Genomic DNA, 14435 nt, shown 5'->3' with positions numbered 1-14435 from the left:
TCAGGGCTTGAAGCACCACCTCTGGCGTTCATCTGGGATTCATAGTACCGCAGTTACAGTCGTATCTTTTGTTCTGTGACTCAGAAAAAAATCCATTGTGCCACATAGTGGTCCTTGATTCAAGGTAAATACTGTAAAATGTATTAATGTTTGGGTTTTTTGATTAATTGAGGGAGAAAAAAAGACAAGGAGAATGAAATTTCTCATTATGGTTTACTCAAAAATCTTAACTATTGAACTTTTGCATTATTTAAGTGGATTGGTTTGAAAGTAATATTTTTTCTCAAGCATCACTGCCAAGAATATGGTGATCACAGAGCTGCAGAAGATAGAGGATGGACACAGGGGATGAGGAGTAGAAGCAGCAAGATGTGGAGGAACCAACAGCCAAAATGCAGCCACATGAGCAAACATCAGCAACAATGAGCAGTACACCACTGGGTCGTGTCATACAGGTAGAAACATGCATTAAGGAGCCCATAAAGTCTTGACAGAATAAAGCATTGCAGTAGTGGGTGGTTAACAAAGTGTGGTTTTCCATTCTGACCCAAATGGCAAAGATACCTTTCAGCACCATGCGCTAGTGTAGACAGTGAAAGGCTTTTTAGCTCAGTGTCACATATTATAGAAAAAAAGAAAAAACAGGGTCACAACTGATAATGCTAAGAAGCTTTTTTTCATTAAAAGACCTCCCTCTCTCTGGGCGTGGCGCTGATGGTGTAGGGGTTAAGTGCGCAACCATATACGGAGGCTATAATCCTCGAAGCAGCCGTCCCAGGTTCGAGTCCCAGACCCGGCGACATTTGCCAAATGTCTCTCCCTCTCTCTACCCCTCTTTCCTGTCTGCCTACTGTCAAAAAATAAAAATAAGTGCTGAAAAAATATCTAAAAAAAACCTCCCTCTCACTTTTCCAAATATGTCTTAGCCTTCATAGACAGCTCTAATATAAGTAGCAGTAACTTCAATGTTGCCTTTTTCTTGCTTGCAGAATAAATACATATATAAGCAGAATATGTAAGCTCATTGTAAAAACCTTGTATATGGCTCTATGGTTCTGAGATTTGCCATAACTGTTCCATTTACCTTTGAACCAAAAAATATTACACTTTATTCCTATTATTTAGTGAATTCTTGTTCAATATTTAAAAATGAAGCCGTGTAAAATTATAGAGATGTGGTGCTAAAATTTCTTAAACGTGTTCCAGTTTGCATTTTAATTGAAATGTTAGCTAGTTGCAAAAACCTTGTAAAAAATGTAAATTTGACTTGTATTTTTTTCAGTTCATTTTAAATGTATGCAATAGTGTATGTGATGAAGTATTTTTGATTTGTTACTACAGTCAGAGGGACTGTAGGCCTATAAAAGAGAGCCACCATGTTCTAAATAAATGTGTCTTCAAAGGTTATAGGGTGATATATAACTACCAACTTATTAACCACTCAGTATCAGTATCTGGAATCAGCAAGTACCTAAACGGAAGTACTGGTACTCGGTCTGGGCAAAACTGGTTTCAGGGCACCTCTACTAATTTCTGCTCTTGTGCTGCGCAGCATTGTTACTTTAAAATGCTCTGTCTGCAGTTAGTTTCCACAAAACCATGCAGTTCATTCAAGGTAATAGAACTCATTTGGTGGGTATGAAGAGAAGAAGACAATCAAACATTAGCTGCAGTAAAACGCTCCCTTTAACGTTTGGCTCAGATATTGGAGAATAAAAGAATTGCTGCTGGAGCTAATTATGTGTAAAGGTTTGGAGAGAGCAATCAATGATTTAATTAACAGTGAGATTTGTGAACGTAACAAGACACCTTTGTACTGATAGAGGTACATAAACAGTAAAAACCACTGTAACACCCGAGATAGCATAACCATCCAGTCGCCTCAGTGGTCTGACTACTGACTCTGCTTAAAAACAACTGTTGTGGATGTGGCATAAACTCTTTGTCCTTTCAATTATTCCTTCCCCTAAAGCCTAGATTCCAATACTTTCCTAGTTATGGACCCAGGACAAGAAACTCTTTGAAGGGCCACCACCCGTGGTGTTCCAATCACTAGCAGAAAATGTTTTTTTATTTAACATTTTAATACATGATTGATACAAGATCTCCTTCTTTTTCCTACCCTCTTCCCCCTCCTATGTGCTCTATATTTTGGATTTTGTAGTTTTCCTTCTTAGAATAGGTACCATATGATGTTACTTTTATAGAAGGCTAACAGTGACACAAATCCCCCAAATTAATAAATTATTTAACACATTGTTATATCTTATTATTTGAATAAAATTGGAAATATATGTATTAGATAAATACATATTTTTTCCAATATATTTTAAAGGTCTCAATGTATTACTTCATCAAGTAATTAAATTAGGGAATCTAAATAAAATTTAAATTAGATGTATATAACAAACATACATAAAAATGTTTTGTTAAATTACTGTTTTGCTTTCTATGCTAAAGTACATCATAAAATAATTTTAACAGCTACTATATCTCATTCAGTAAACCCTAACATCCGATTGGTTAATCTGCACATGAACTCAGCTCACCTTTTCTATAGAAGTGTTAGCCTTGGGGAGTGATTTTCATTTGTGATTTATGATAAAAATACTAACAATTTAAATAAAAATGATTTAATACATGTATTTTTAATACATCTATGTTAATAAATAAACAACCCTAGAGTTTCTTAAAAAATAAATGTTTTTTAAGTAAAACATTTTTTTGTTAATACATTTGTTAGGGAGTCCATATAAATAAAATAAAATGGTTAGAGAAAATAATATAGGAATAAATTCACATCTGATAAAAGTTAAGAAAAAAATGATGACAGATGTTAAAAAACAAAATAAGAATAAGTGTGCAGAGATCAAATACAACAGCTAAAGATTGAAATTGAAATATCTATTTATGTGTAATCTTTGATCATTTATTGAATAATTTTTTTTAAAACATTTGTTGCACTTCTTGGTACATTAATTCATTTTTCTAACTATTTATTGGATGAGTAATTCATTTATTAATTCATTAATTGATGTATTTATTTCTGAATTTATTCTTATTTATGGCAAGATTGGTCCTCTGTAGTTTTTGACCACTATTACAAGGACAAGTAGGAAGAAAATAATGAAAAGATTTTATATAATTTAAATATTAATCCAACCTTTTTATTCAAAGTCAGGCCATTTATGGAAAAACAATTTTTGACCATAATGTCCAGATGATCCAGTTCTGAGGAGAAATACGCTTCTTCTACTTATTTACCTTCATGAAGCTAATCTACACTTCTGGTGTTGAGAGTCTTTCTTTGTTTCCAATAGATGACCACACATCGACTCAACATATTCCTGATAGTCAGTATTGCTTTCTGTAAAGAGAATAATCCCTTTTCTGTGCACAACAATAGTTATCCGGTGTTAGACAAGACGTCATTATCTATAGGGTGCTTTTGGGGGTAATGGCTCAAAAGCTCTTTTTGTGTCAGGAAGAAAATACTGTTTCAAAAAACAATGCAAAGTATACTATATATTTTTATGTTTAATAAATAAATTAGATTAGATTTTGGAATTTTCTTTCTCTAAAATATGATAATTGATCATAATGCATTAAATCCACCATGTTTATTAGACACAGTACGAAGGAAAAGTAGAAAGCCTTACTTAGTTGCAGTCTGACATATTCTGTTCATATGCTTACTGTAGTCCAAATCAGCTTGATTTAACTGGTTTGGCTCATTTACTCAGTGTGTGACCTATCGAGTGAATCGTTTCTCCATGCTTCATCTAGGAAGAGACTCCTAGAAGAAGCATTCTGTGGTTTTTAAAAGCTGTGGTCTCAGCCTTTAAAAATGATCTTGTTCATTTGAATCATGTGAGTTTTAATGTGGCTTTTGCAGATATATACTGAAAGTCCATTAGTCTCCTACTCTTTAAATATCGCATAATCATATAGGTAAGAAAACAATAAGTTGCTCATGTTAGATGTTTTTACCAAAGAGACACTTCTCGATGTTTTCATCCTCGCTGACTCTTTCTGCATTCCCGTACCCACTCTTTCCAAACAATTTTCTGTCTCATTACTGTCCAAATATACTAAAGGCTGCTAGAGCCTAAAAATTATTTTATAAAAAGAAATAAAAAAAAATCTCCATCTAGCAATACAGATTATCACTCTATGTCTGTGAAAAAATTATTCATCAATTCTCATATCTATGCTTCATAATGGTGAACGTAATACATGTTTTAGTAAATAACACTGTAGTGATCATGATACCAAAAAAAAAATGCCTTAACGATTTTTGTTCTGGTCTTCCCTCCATGTTGCAGCTCCCCATCCTGGCCTCCTCAGTTGTCAGTCTTTATTTTCTGGAGCTGACCAATATTTTCCAGCCAGTGCATTCTGGGTACAGTTGTAATGACCGCAGCCTATCGTTGCCCTACATCCTGCCAAGACAGGAAGTCTGCCCACTCCCATTGCTCTTCAGCTTGGCCTTTGCAGCTCCAACAGTCACAGTAAGTAACAAAGACATTACATCTTGCTAATAAATTTCAAACACTTAAGTTAAATTTGGTTTTATTAACCAGTAGTTACACTGATTCACCAGAGAAGGTAAAGTCTACCCCTCTTGATGTAACATCTTACAGTGAGATTAAAACCACAACCACTTATGATGATACACTTTCAGGCAAACTGAAGAATGAATTCTCCCCAGGTTCTGAAATATTTGAGCCCCAGTGAGTTTGTAGCAGAAACAGTTAATCTAATATTAAAAGTATTTTTTAGAAAAGTGACAGATTTAGTTTTTTCTTTTTTCTTGTTATCTAACAGATAACGTGATAGACTGCAGACAATGCTAATGATTAATTTAAATTAATTTAATTAATGATTAATTATTATCTATGGCCATGGTAAAGTGCTGGAACATCTTGGTATGCATTAGTAATAGAATTTCTTTATATATATTTGCTTTATGTACCATTTGAAAAAAAATCATCCAGGATTTTCTGCAGAACAGACCAGCCATTTTCCTGACATTGACAGTTTCTTCCTTATGTTGTGGGTTTGTTAACGGCTTAAATTAATGCTACATTCAATAACAGATGAAACAACAGCTACTTATTAAAAAGCTATTGATTCTTAGGATATACAACAATGGAAACATTACTGCTGGAGGATCATTACCAAAATGTCTTACTGATTGAAATAAATGATGTAAAATCTTGTAAGGATGTTTAATTAAATGCAGAGGCTAATTTAACTAGCACACTGTTAAATTAAGCAACTCAGCCTACATATTTACCTTATTATGGTGTTTATCTCACAATTTATAAGTGGATGCGAACTTTTCACTGGAAATGTATTCACCTGACTGATGTGTTGCTGTAAAAGAATTTTATGATTACCTACCTTTATATATCCATAGAAAATGTTTGTCAGTAAGATTAAGCTGGAGTGTGACCTGAGGGACATCTGTGCATGTGCAATAGAGGACCTAGGGGTTATTGAGAAAGTCATGAGGGTTTAGCGAGGCAAGTGTAGTTCTAGAGATAGGATGTTGGAGGTCAAAGGGTTACCACATTCCCCCTTTGATGTGTGGCTTTGTGTGTGTGGTTGCAGGGAAGGGGGGTCCTGGGGCAGAGTGGTAACAATGTTTTCAGAGTGCCATTGTAAAGCTGATGGTTTTGGTCTGGCACTCTCCTATTGCAACAGAGAATAAATATTTAATCTTACTATAACCAACTGGTTGTCTAACAAGATTATTTAAAAGTTTAATTTCCACCACAGTTGCTTTGGCCTCTGATAAAGAATTTATAGTAAATCTGTTCTGACAGCTTAAATGTTTTATACTGCATGTTAGTTAGTACTGCGCTGCTGTCAGCCATAATGTTTTCCTCTGTTTTTTTTTTATAACATTATGATAACTGCGTAGAGTTAGGCTTTAGGAATAAAATAAAATTGTTTGGCAGTTTGCTTTGTTATTTCCACCCGTGTAACTAACCATTATTGTGTTTATGTGTACAGCAGAAAACTATCATTGGATTTGAATCATCAGGAAGTGTTTTTACTGAGCTAAAATGGAAACATTGCTATGGGGTTAAATTTGAGTGAAAGCTGAATTTTGTAATCCATTTTCACAATTATTCCAGACTTTGTAATTACTGTGTAACTGAAGGTATAAGAAGTAGCATAAAATACAAGTGGAATATGTACATTTGTTTGAATACAATTTATTAAACTAAGTATAAAACTTAGCAGTAAAAGTTTCCAAAGTGTTTGTCTGACCTAGAAGTTTTGAAAGCATTTTTGTTATCATCTAAAACATGCAATTATTCCACTCACCACTATTTGGTTCCTTTTAAGCTTCTTTTGAAGCTTTTGAAGTAGCTTTATATTTTTAGGAATAATTGTATTCTGAGTTTTTGTTTGTTTGTTCTTAAACACTAGTACACATCCTACCATGCACTTAAAGGCCAGTATAGGAACAGAGAAATGTGTTTGTTATAACAGTAATGACCAAATAACATTACTTGATCAACACATCAGCACTAGCTAGATAGTAACAGTGTGACAGAAGCTTTCAGCTTCCATATTACCAGACCCACTTAAATGTGTGGTATGACTAGATAATATTTGAACTGTAATTCATGATTTGTGTTTTTCATCAGTAAAGCTGGTCTTGGCTCCATAACGGTGAATCAGATATTTTCTGATGGCATTGTCTCCCACACCATTGCTATAAAAGGAAGATATGTATTAGTTTAATAAGGGTGTGCATGAAGTATCCTGTTTAGTTTTCTAAAACATATTTACATATAGTACCAAAAGTGATCAGTGTTTATTTTAGGTGTTTTTGTTTTGTTTTTTTTCTTAACAGTTTGGTTTGTCAGCAGTAGTAAAATTCTGGTTTGCAAACATTTGTGTGTGTGTGTAGATCCTGATAGGAGAAGCCATCCTCTACTGTTATCTGTCCAGGAGGTCATCATCAACTCAGACTGAGGCCAACATCAATGCTGCAGGCTGTAATTTCAACTCCTACATTCGCAGAGCTCTCCGCTTTATAGGTGAGAGAATTCATGCATTGTACAGCTGATTAAAAACCATTATAAGGCAGAGGAAAACAACAGTGGCTGGTTGAGAGTTCAGTTCAATTCAATTCAATTCAGTTTTATTTATATAACGCCAATTCATAACACATGTCATCTCAAGGCACTTTACAAAGTCAATTAAATCAAATTATACAGATTTCAAGTCAGGTACATATATTCTAATTAATCCTAACTATCAAACAGTGCAGTCAGAGAGGGTTTATTATTCAAATTGGTTCAAATGTTTTCTGTCTAAGGAAACCCAGCAGATTGCATCGAGTCAGTGACTTGTTGCATTCACTCCTCCTGGATGAGCATGTAGAGACAGTGGACAGTCACTGGTGTTGACTTTGCAGCAATCCCTCATACTGAGCATGCATGTAGCGACAGTGAAGTGGAAAATTCTCCACTGTCTTAGTAGCTAAGCGTTTTTGAAACAATAGAGAAAATGTGATATCAAACATCAAAAACTGTCAAATTCAATTTAAAATTCAAAAAATACTTTATTAAATTCCAGAAGGAAATTAAACATTGTCATAACTCCTATTGTAGATGCTGATGGCTGTGGACAGAAATGATCTCCTGTAGAGGTCTGTCTTACAGCAGATCTGAAGGAGCCTGTGACTGAAGACACTGTTGTTGTACGACAGTTATTGTTATTGTTCTTCATTTTATGAAAAATCATTCTTTGCACAATCACCTCCAGAGGTTCTAGAGTCTCCAGAACTGAGCCAGCTTTCTTTATCAGCTTACTGAGCTTTTTTTCCAACATGAGAAAAAGTGATGCAAACAGCAACAACTAAAGAAAACAACATGTTTAACAGTAACACTATAATATAATGACACTATATGTATAAAGCTGCAGGTATTGAAGTTGCACATTATCATACAGTATGATTATTAACACCAGCATAATTTGAATGCACTCTGTTGTACAGGCGTCCACATCTTCGGCCTGTGTGTAACAGCACTAATAACGGACATCCTTCAACTGTCCACTGGGCAACATACACCCTACTGGTTAGATGTGTGCAAGCCCAATTTGACCCACATTAACATGTCCAGCTGTGATGAAGCTTTTATTCTGGAAGATATCTGCTCTGGACCAGACGTTGGGCTCATCAACGCTGGGAGGTGAGGCTTTGTTTCTATGTGCGAGTGACAGGATTGCCATGTGAGTTTGTCAGGATGTCAGAGGAGGCTTGTGGGAGTGTGGAGATTATTTGTCTGGTTCATTGTCTTGGTAGCTGCACTAACTCACACAGGGTACAATCTTCCTGTCACAGTCTTTGGCTGCACACAGAATCTCCCCTTTGTTCGTAGTTCACTAGGAACCATGAAAAGAAAAGTCAGCATCGAATCAATCGTTGTGTTTCACATTATATACATCTACATGTATGTGCGTATACATGGAAAGAAGCTTTCTTACATATTTGTCTGCGAAACCAGTTTTCTACCATTACTGATATGAGAAGTGATTGAAGTAAGGATTCATAATGTGAGAATACATTCAGATGTGATAATTCTGTTTATTTTTGATCTATCAACTGGGTGGGTGGACATAATAATTTGCCTCCTTAGCTTTGAAAATATTATCTGAACTGATCTGATAATCATCATCTAGCCACCACTATTAACAGCAGGAGAGATTTTTTTCAGGTTGCATTTTGAGTAGACACTTATTAACACCCAATCACTCAGTCAGGCTGGCATTATTTCTTTCTTGAGAAACTGAGTTCATTGTCTTCAAAGAAGCCATTTTAGAAGCTCAATTAGTTTGAACTGTAACCCAGACTACACACTGTTCTTTGTAACGCATCACAGTTGACATGGAAGCAAATGCTTCATTTTACACTATCAGTGTTTTGTAGGTGGGGCTGCACGGTGGCGCAGTTGGTAGCACTGTTGCCTTGCAGCAAGAAGGTCCTGGGTTCGATTCCCAGCCTGGGGTCTTTCTGCATGGAGTTTGCATGTTCTCCCCGTGCATGCGTGGGTTCTCACCGGGTACTCCGGCTTCCTCCCACAGTCCAAAGACATGCCTGTTAGGTTAATTGGTCACTCTAAATTGACCTTAGGTGTATGAATGAGTGTATGCTTGGTTGTTTGTGTGTTGCCCTGCGATGGACTGGCGATCTGTCCAGGGTGTATCCCGCCTCTCGCCCATAGACTGCTGGAGATAGGCACCAGCTCCCCCGCGACCCACTATGGAATAAGCGGTAGAAAATGACTGACTGACTGACTGTTTTGTAGGTTAGTTTAAAAATGTACCTGATTAAAAAGAAAAGTTACTCAATTTAAATGTCAAAGTAGTGCAACAATTTTAATTATTTTAACAAAGTATTTTAACAAATGACATATGGTTTGTTTTAAATGTTCAGTTGGAACATACTAATAATTTTTTGATCTGGATATTACAGAGATATTGTTCTGTAAAGCATTATTTCAAATAAAAGAAGTTTATATGAATCGAGCTAATCCACAACAAATATGGTCTCAAGGCACTTTAGAGAAAAAAAGCTAATTCAATCATGTCATACAGACAGATTTAAATCAATTACATACATTCTAATTTGATCCTAATGTAGCTATCAAACAATGCAGTCAAGTTCAGTTTATTATTCAGATTGGTTAAATAGTTTTCTATTTAAGGAAACCCAGTAGATTCCATCAAGTCTCCGACTTGCAGCATTCACTCCTCCTGGATGAGCATGTTGCAACAGTGAACATTATTGAGAAAATATAGTGCTTTATATACAAATTAATTAAGTTAGAATTGGATTCATGACTATAGAATTTGGATATAGTATATTTAGTAAGTTAATAACATAAGAGTGAGAATTTAGTTTACTGTCAATCACTGTGTAACCAAACAAGACATTATTTGAAGAGAAGAAACATTTAGGGTAAACGTGACCAGAAATAAACGTGAAAGTTTGCTATAAAGATGTTGTGTAAACGAGCAGGACCAGAATAAAAGAACTAATGTTTACCTCATACTTTACAAAAGTACAATTTACATTAATAAAGTTTCTGAAGGTAGTGGGTTAGTTTGATAGAACCTAAGAAGCATTGTCCAAGTCATCAGTTCCACTTGAATAACTGTATTAAATTTAGCTTTTCTAACTTTAAAAAGAAAGAGAAGGTTTTCTCTCCTTTCTTTAACCACTGATTCCTGTTTCTCTCACAAATGCCCCTTCTCCTACTGTATATGTAATCCAGTCTTTCTAGTAATTTATTTAGCTCTATTTTATCCTCCTGTGTTCAAGGCTGTGGAGAAAGCTGTAAGAGAAGCCTGTATGTAACTGCCTTTACTCCCTTTAAAAGACTATTAGTTGATAAATATTTTTTTGTTTTAACTGACAAATAAAAGTAGACAATGAGCAGCTTAAGAGTTAAATGGTTGATATTCCCTTCCATTATTCCTTGCATTATTACTCCATGACCAGGAAAAGTTTAACATTTTACATAAACAAAATGTTCTAACCTGTATCAGGCCAGAGTTGTTGCTTTACAACTGCATGATTAATTTACAATAACTACTAAACACTGATTAACACAGTTTTATTTTATTATTATAATGATTAGGTACTCATATCAGATATCTACAGCACAAACAGAGACTAAATGTTGTTAGTAAAAATGTTATTAATTAGAATATCAAAAACAGACAATCAGCTATCAAGTACAGGAAATTGATACCTTAACTCTCTAATCATAAGCAAATATGTATAAAAAGTAGAAGATGCGTAGGAAGTGGAGTATATGATCAATGGGAGCTTTTTGGAAACTTCATCCAAACCTGGAACTGTGGTCTCTCCACCTACAAAGCTGTCTATATAAAAAATTGAAAAATAATAAAGACTTCACACTAAGTTAGGTTTACATGAAAAGCCAATCTTAGGCAAATGTATATTTTTATGCAGGCCTACAAGGAAACTTTAAAGTGCTCTGTTTGATTAGGGATACTCTATTAATATATTACAGAACTGAGAGGAAACACTACATACCTTAAAATTTTTTAAATTAATTAATTGGAAGCATATATATATTATAAAAGGGAATTGGCCCAAGCACTGAACCCTGTGATACTCCACAAGTAACCCTGTGAGTGTGAAGATTTATGATTTACATGAACAAACTGGAATCTGTCATAAAAATACGATTTAAACCAGCTTAGTGCTGTTCTGTTGATCCTGAAGCATGTTAAAGCCTTTTTTATAGAATACTGGGAGTCTTTATTATTTGTCTTTGTTTAAAGCTAAGTTAAGAACGTATTTGTTCAGAACTGCTTTTACCACATAACAGCACTGTGACATTTTATTTTTTATTTTTCATGATTTTACTAATGTCAAGTTGTTTGTTTTTATTTGTTTCTATTCTAGTTTGTGTTTTTATTTTTGCACTAATGGAAAGCAGTTTGGTGACTGTTGTAAAGTGCTATACAAATAAAATGTCATTGATTGATTGATTGACTGGATCAAACGCAGCTACAAGAAGTTTTATCATTAACATGAACAAACCAATCATTAAAGGGGACAAATCATGCTTTTAAATCTGTCCTTTTCACATTTAAATCATTCAGTTGTGGTCTAAATAAAGATCCCCCATCCCTCCCTGGTCCATTTTTGTAGTTTGATAACAGAGATTTATCTAACAGCGCAGAAACAAGACAAAAACAGCAAAAACGGTGAGCACACAGCATAACATAAGCAGACTGTACGATGCTACTGCTATCAGAGGAATAGCCAGGATGTCATATTAACACACAATAGATTCATGTTTAAAATAAAGTTTGTTGTCATTTCAGCGTTATTTGCAGCTTACCGCTTTACTGTTCCAGTTGTTTCCATAAACAGAAGTAACTGACCCTTTAATCAGATGAAGTCTTTCAGCAAATTCGTCTTGATACTGGTGGAGGCTGCTGAAGTTCCTCGTCCTTAAAGTAATGAAAAAATTCAAATTTAACCAGGCACTTCGAAAAGGTTCTGATGTTGGGCGACGATGTAATGAATTCTGTGAGCTAACACACCAAACAACCAAACACTTAGACTTATCCAGTTGCAGATTTGGCATACTTGAACTATAAAATTGCAGCAAGAAAAAAAAATGGCAGATACACGAAACTGGTAGCCGGCAATCCATGACCTTGTTTAGTTGTTCGGCAACAAATACTGTGATTTAACAGTTTAAAAAACTTAGTAATGGATAGTGAGAACTGAATGGATTGGAAAATAGGACCCAAACATTATATAAAGATATCTCCACAGCAACTGGAGACTAAATTCAACTTTTTTACCATCTTACAGACTCCAAGTATACAACAAAATGTATTTAAAGGCTAAAAAGGTAAGTTTTGCATTATTTTGTCCCCTTTAGTAGGTTTTATTTATGAGAATTTTAAATGTACTATGGAATAAACTGTGTTAAACAACACACTCTCAGCATTTTTACCAATCCCAAACTAAAGCCACATTTTGAGGCCATACCCCAGGGGATATACTGTGGCTTTCATTGTGATCCTTTGCTATGCTGTTTTTATTAAACAACTGTTACTGTGCACATACACACAATCACATCCAAGTTTCTTTGAAAGTCACATTCTTGCTTTAGATGAATATTCAGCGCTGTCCTTACCTGTCTGAAAATGGTAATTCATATGGAGAACACCCAGCCTTTCTTCCTCTTTGTCTTTTAGGAAGTCTTTTCCATCCCAACATGCTACACTGGCTGCCTTTGCTGCTGTCTACATCTCTGTAAGTAGTTTCTGCACTCACGTATGTGCAGAATGAAGCTTTTGCAGTAAATGTTGAATCTAATATTGTAAACGTTTAAGAAATACTGAGAAATAGTAATTAATACATTTTAAATTGTGTCTCTTAGATGTACTTCAACACAGTGCTGACAGACTCAGCCAAGCTGCTGAAACCTCTGCTGGTCTTCTCATTTGTCATGTTGGCCATCCTGGCTGGATTAACCAGGATCATTCAGTTCAGAAACCACCCTGTGGACGTGTACTGTGGTTGGCTACTGGGAGCTGCCATCGCTGTTTACCTGGTAAAAGTCAGATTTTCAGAATTGAGAGAATATACATGAATTTGATAGAGAGAATTAGTTAACAACACACACCACAAGCCCATCTAGTCAAGCTCACTGGTACTCTGTGTGGTCTTTGTTGTTGTTGCTAATCAGACTTTTTAATCTGAATCGGAACAATATATTAATGTAAAAGATCTCAAAATTATTGGTTTGATTCAGTACATTGGATCAGTTCACCTTTATTTTACTCCCATTTTGTCAACACCAGTAAAATACTTGTACTCGTACTCATTGTCTTCCACTTTATCCGGGACCGGGTCGCGGGGGCAGCAGACTCAGCAGAGACGCCCAGATGTCCCTCTCCCCAGACACCTCCTCCAGCTCCTCCGGGGGGAGCCCAAGGCGTTCCCAGGCCAGCCGAGAGACATAGTCCCTCCAGCGTGTCCTGGGCCGTCCCCTGGGCCTCCTCCTGGTGGGACGTGCCTGGAACACCTCCCGAGGAAGGCGTCCAGGAGGCATCCGGTATAGATGCCCAAGCCACCACAACTGGCTCCTCTCGATGTGGAGGAGCAGCGGCTCTACTCCGAGCCCATCCCAGATGGCCGAGCTCCTCACCCTATCTCTAAGGGAGTGCCCGGCCACCCTACGGAGGAAGCTCATTTCAGCCGCTTGTAGTCGGGATCTCATTCTTTTGGTCATGACCCAAAGTTCATGGCCATAGGTGAGGGTAGGAACATAGACCGACCGGTAAATCCAGAGCTTCGCTTTTCGGCTCAGCTCTCTCTTCACCACAACGGACCGGCACAGCGCCCCCATTACTGTGGCAGCCGCACCGATCCGTCTGTCTATCTCCCGCTCCATTCTTCCCCCACTCATGAACAAGACCCCGAGATACTTAAACTCCTCCACTTGAGGCAGGAACTCCCCTCCAACCTGAAGAGGACAAGCCACCCTTTTCCGGTCGAGTACCATGGCCTCGGAGTTGATCCTCATCCCAGCCGCTTTATACTCGGCTGCAAACTGCCCCAGCGCATGCTGTAGGTCTTGGCTAGATGAGGCCAGCAGGACCACGTCATCTGCAAAAAGAAGAGACGAAATCCTCTGGTCCCCAAACCAGACCCCCTCCGGCCCTTGGCTGCATCTAGAAATCCTGTCCATAAAAGTTATGAACAGGATCGGTGACAAAGGGCAGCCCTGCCGGAGTCCAACATGCACCGGGAACCGGTCCAACTTAGTGCCGGCAATGCGAATCAAACTCCTGCTCCGCTTGTACAGAGACCGGATGGCCCCTAATAAAGGGCCCCCAATTCCATA

At 36.7% G+C, this 14435-nt stretch overlaps 1 protein-coding gene across 1 annotated transcript in view; it reads left to right on the top strand.

Moving 5' to 3' along the window:
- The window catches only part of LOC124869526 (phospholipid phosphatase-related protein type 4-like), a 64176-nt gene that overhangs the window by 16717 nt on the left and 33024 nt on the right, over window positions 1–14435 (top strand). The window contains exons 2-6 of the mRNA XM_047367415.1: window positions 4326–4511; window positions 6932–7061; window positions 8024–8219; window positions 12781–12838; window positions 12966–13139. Of these exons, the coding sequence (XP_047223371.1) occupies window positions 4326–4511; window positions 6932–7061; window positions 8024–8219; window positions 12781–12838; window positions 12966–13139 (744 nt within the window). The remainder of the gene's footprint in view (window positions 1–4325; window positions 4512–6931; window positions 7062–8023; window positions 8220–12780; window positions 12839–12965; window positions 13140–14435) is intronic.

The sequence above is a fragment of the Girardinichthys multiradiatus genome, chromosome 6 (assembly GCF_021462225.1).
Source record: "Girardinichthys multiradiatus isolate DD_20200921_A chromosome 6, DD_fGirMul_XY1, whole genome shotgun sequence".
In the NCBI taxonomy this organism is placed as follows: Eukaryota; Metazoa; Chordata; class Actinopteri; order Cyprinodontiformes; family Goodeidae; genus Girardinichthys; species Girardinichthys multiradiatus.
This window is presented reverse-complemented; position numbering and strand designations above follow the sequence as displayed.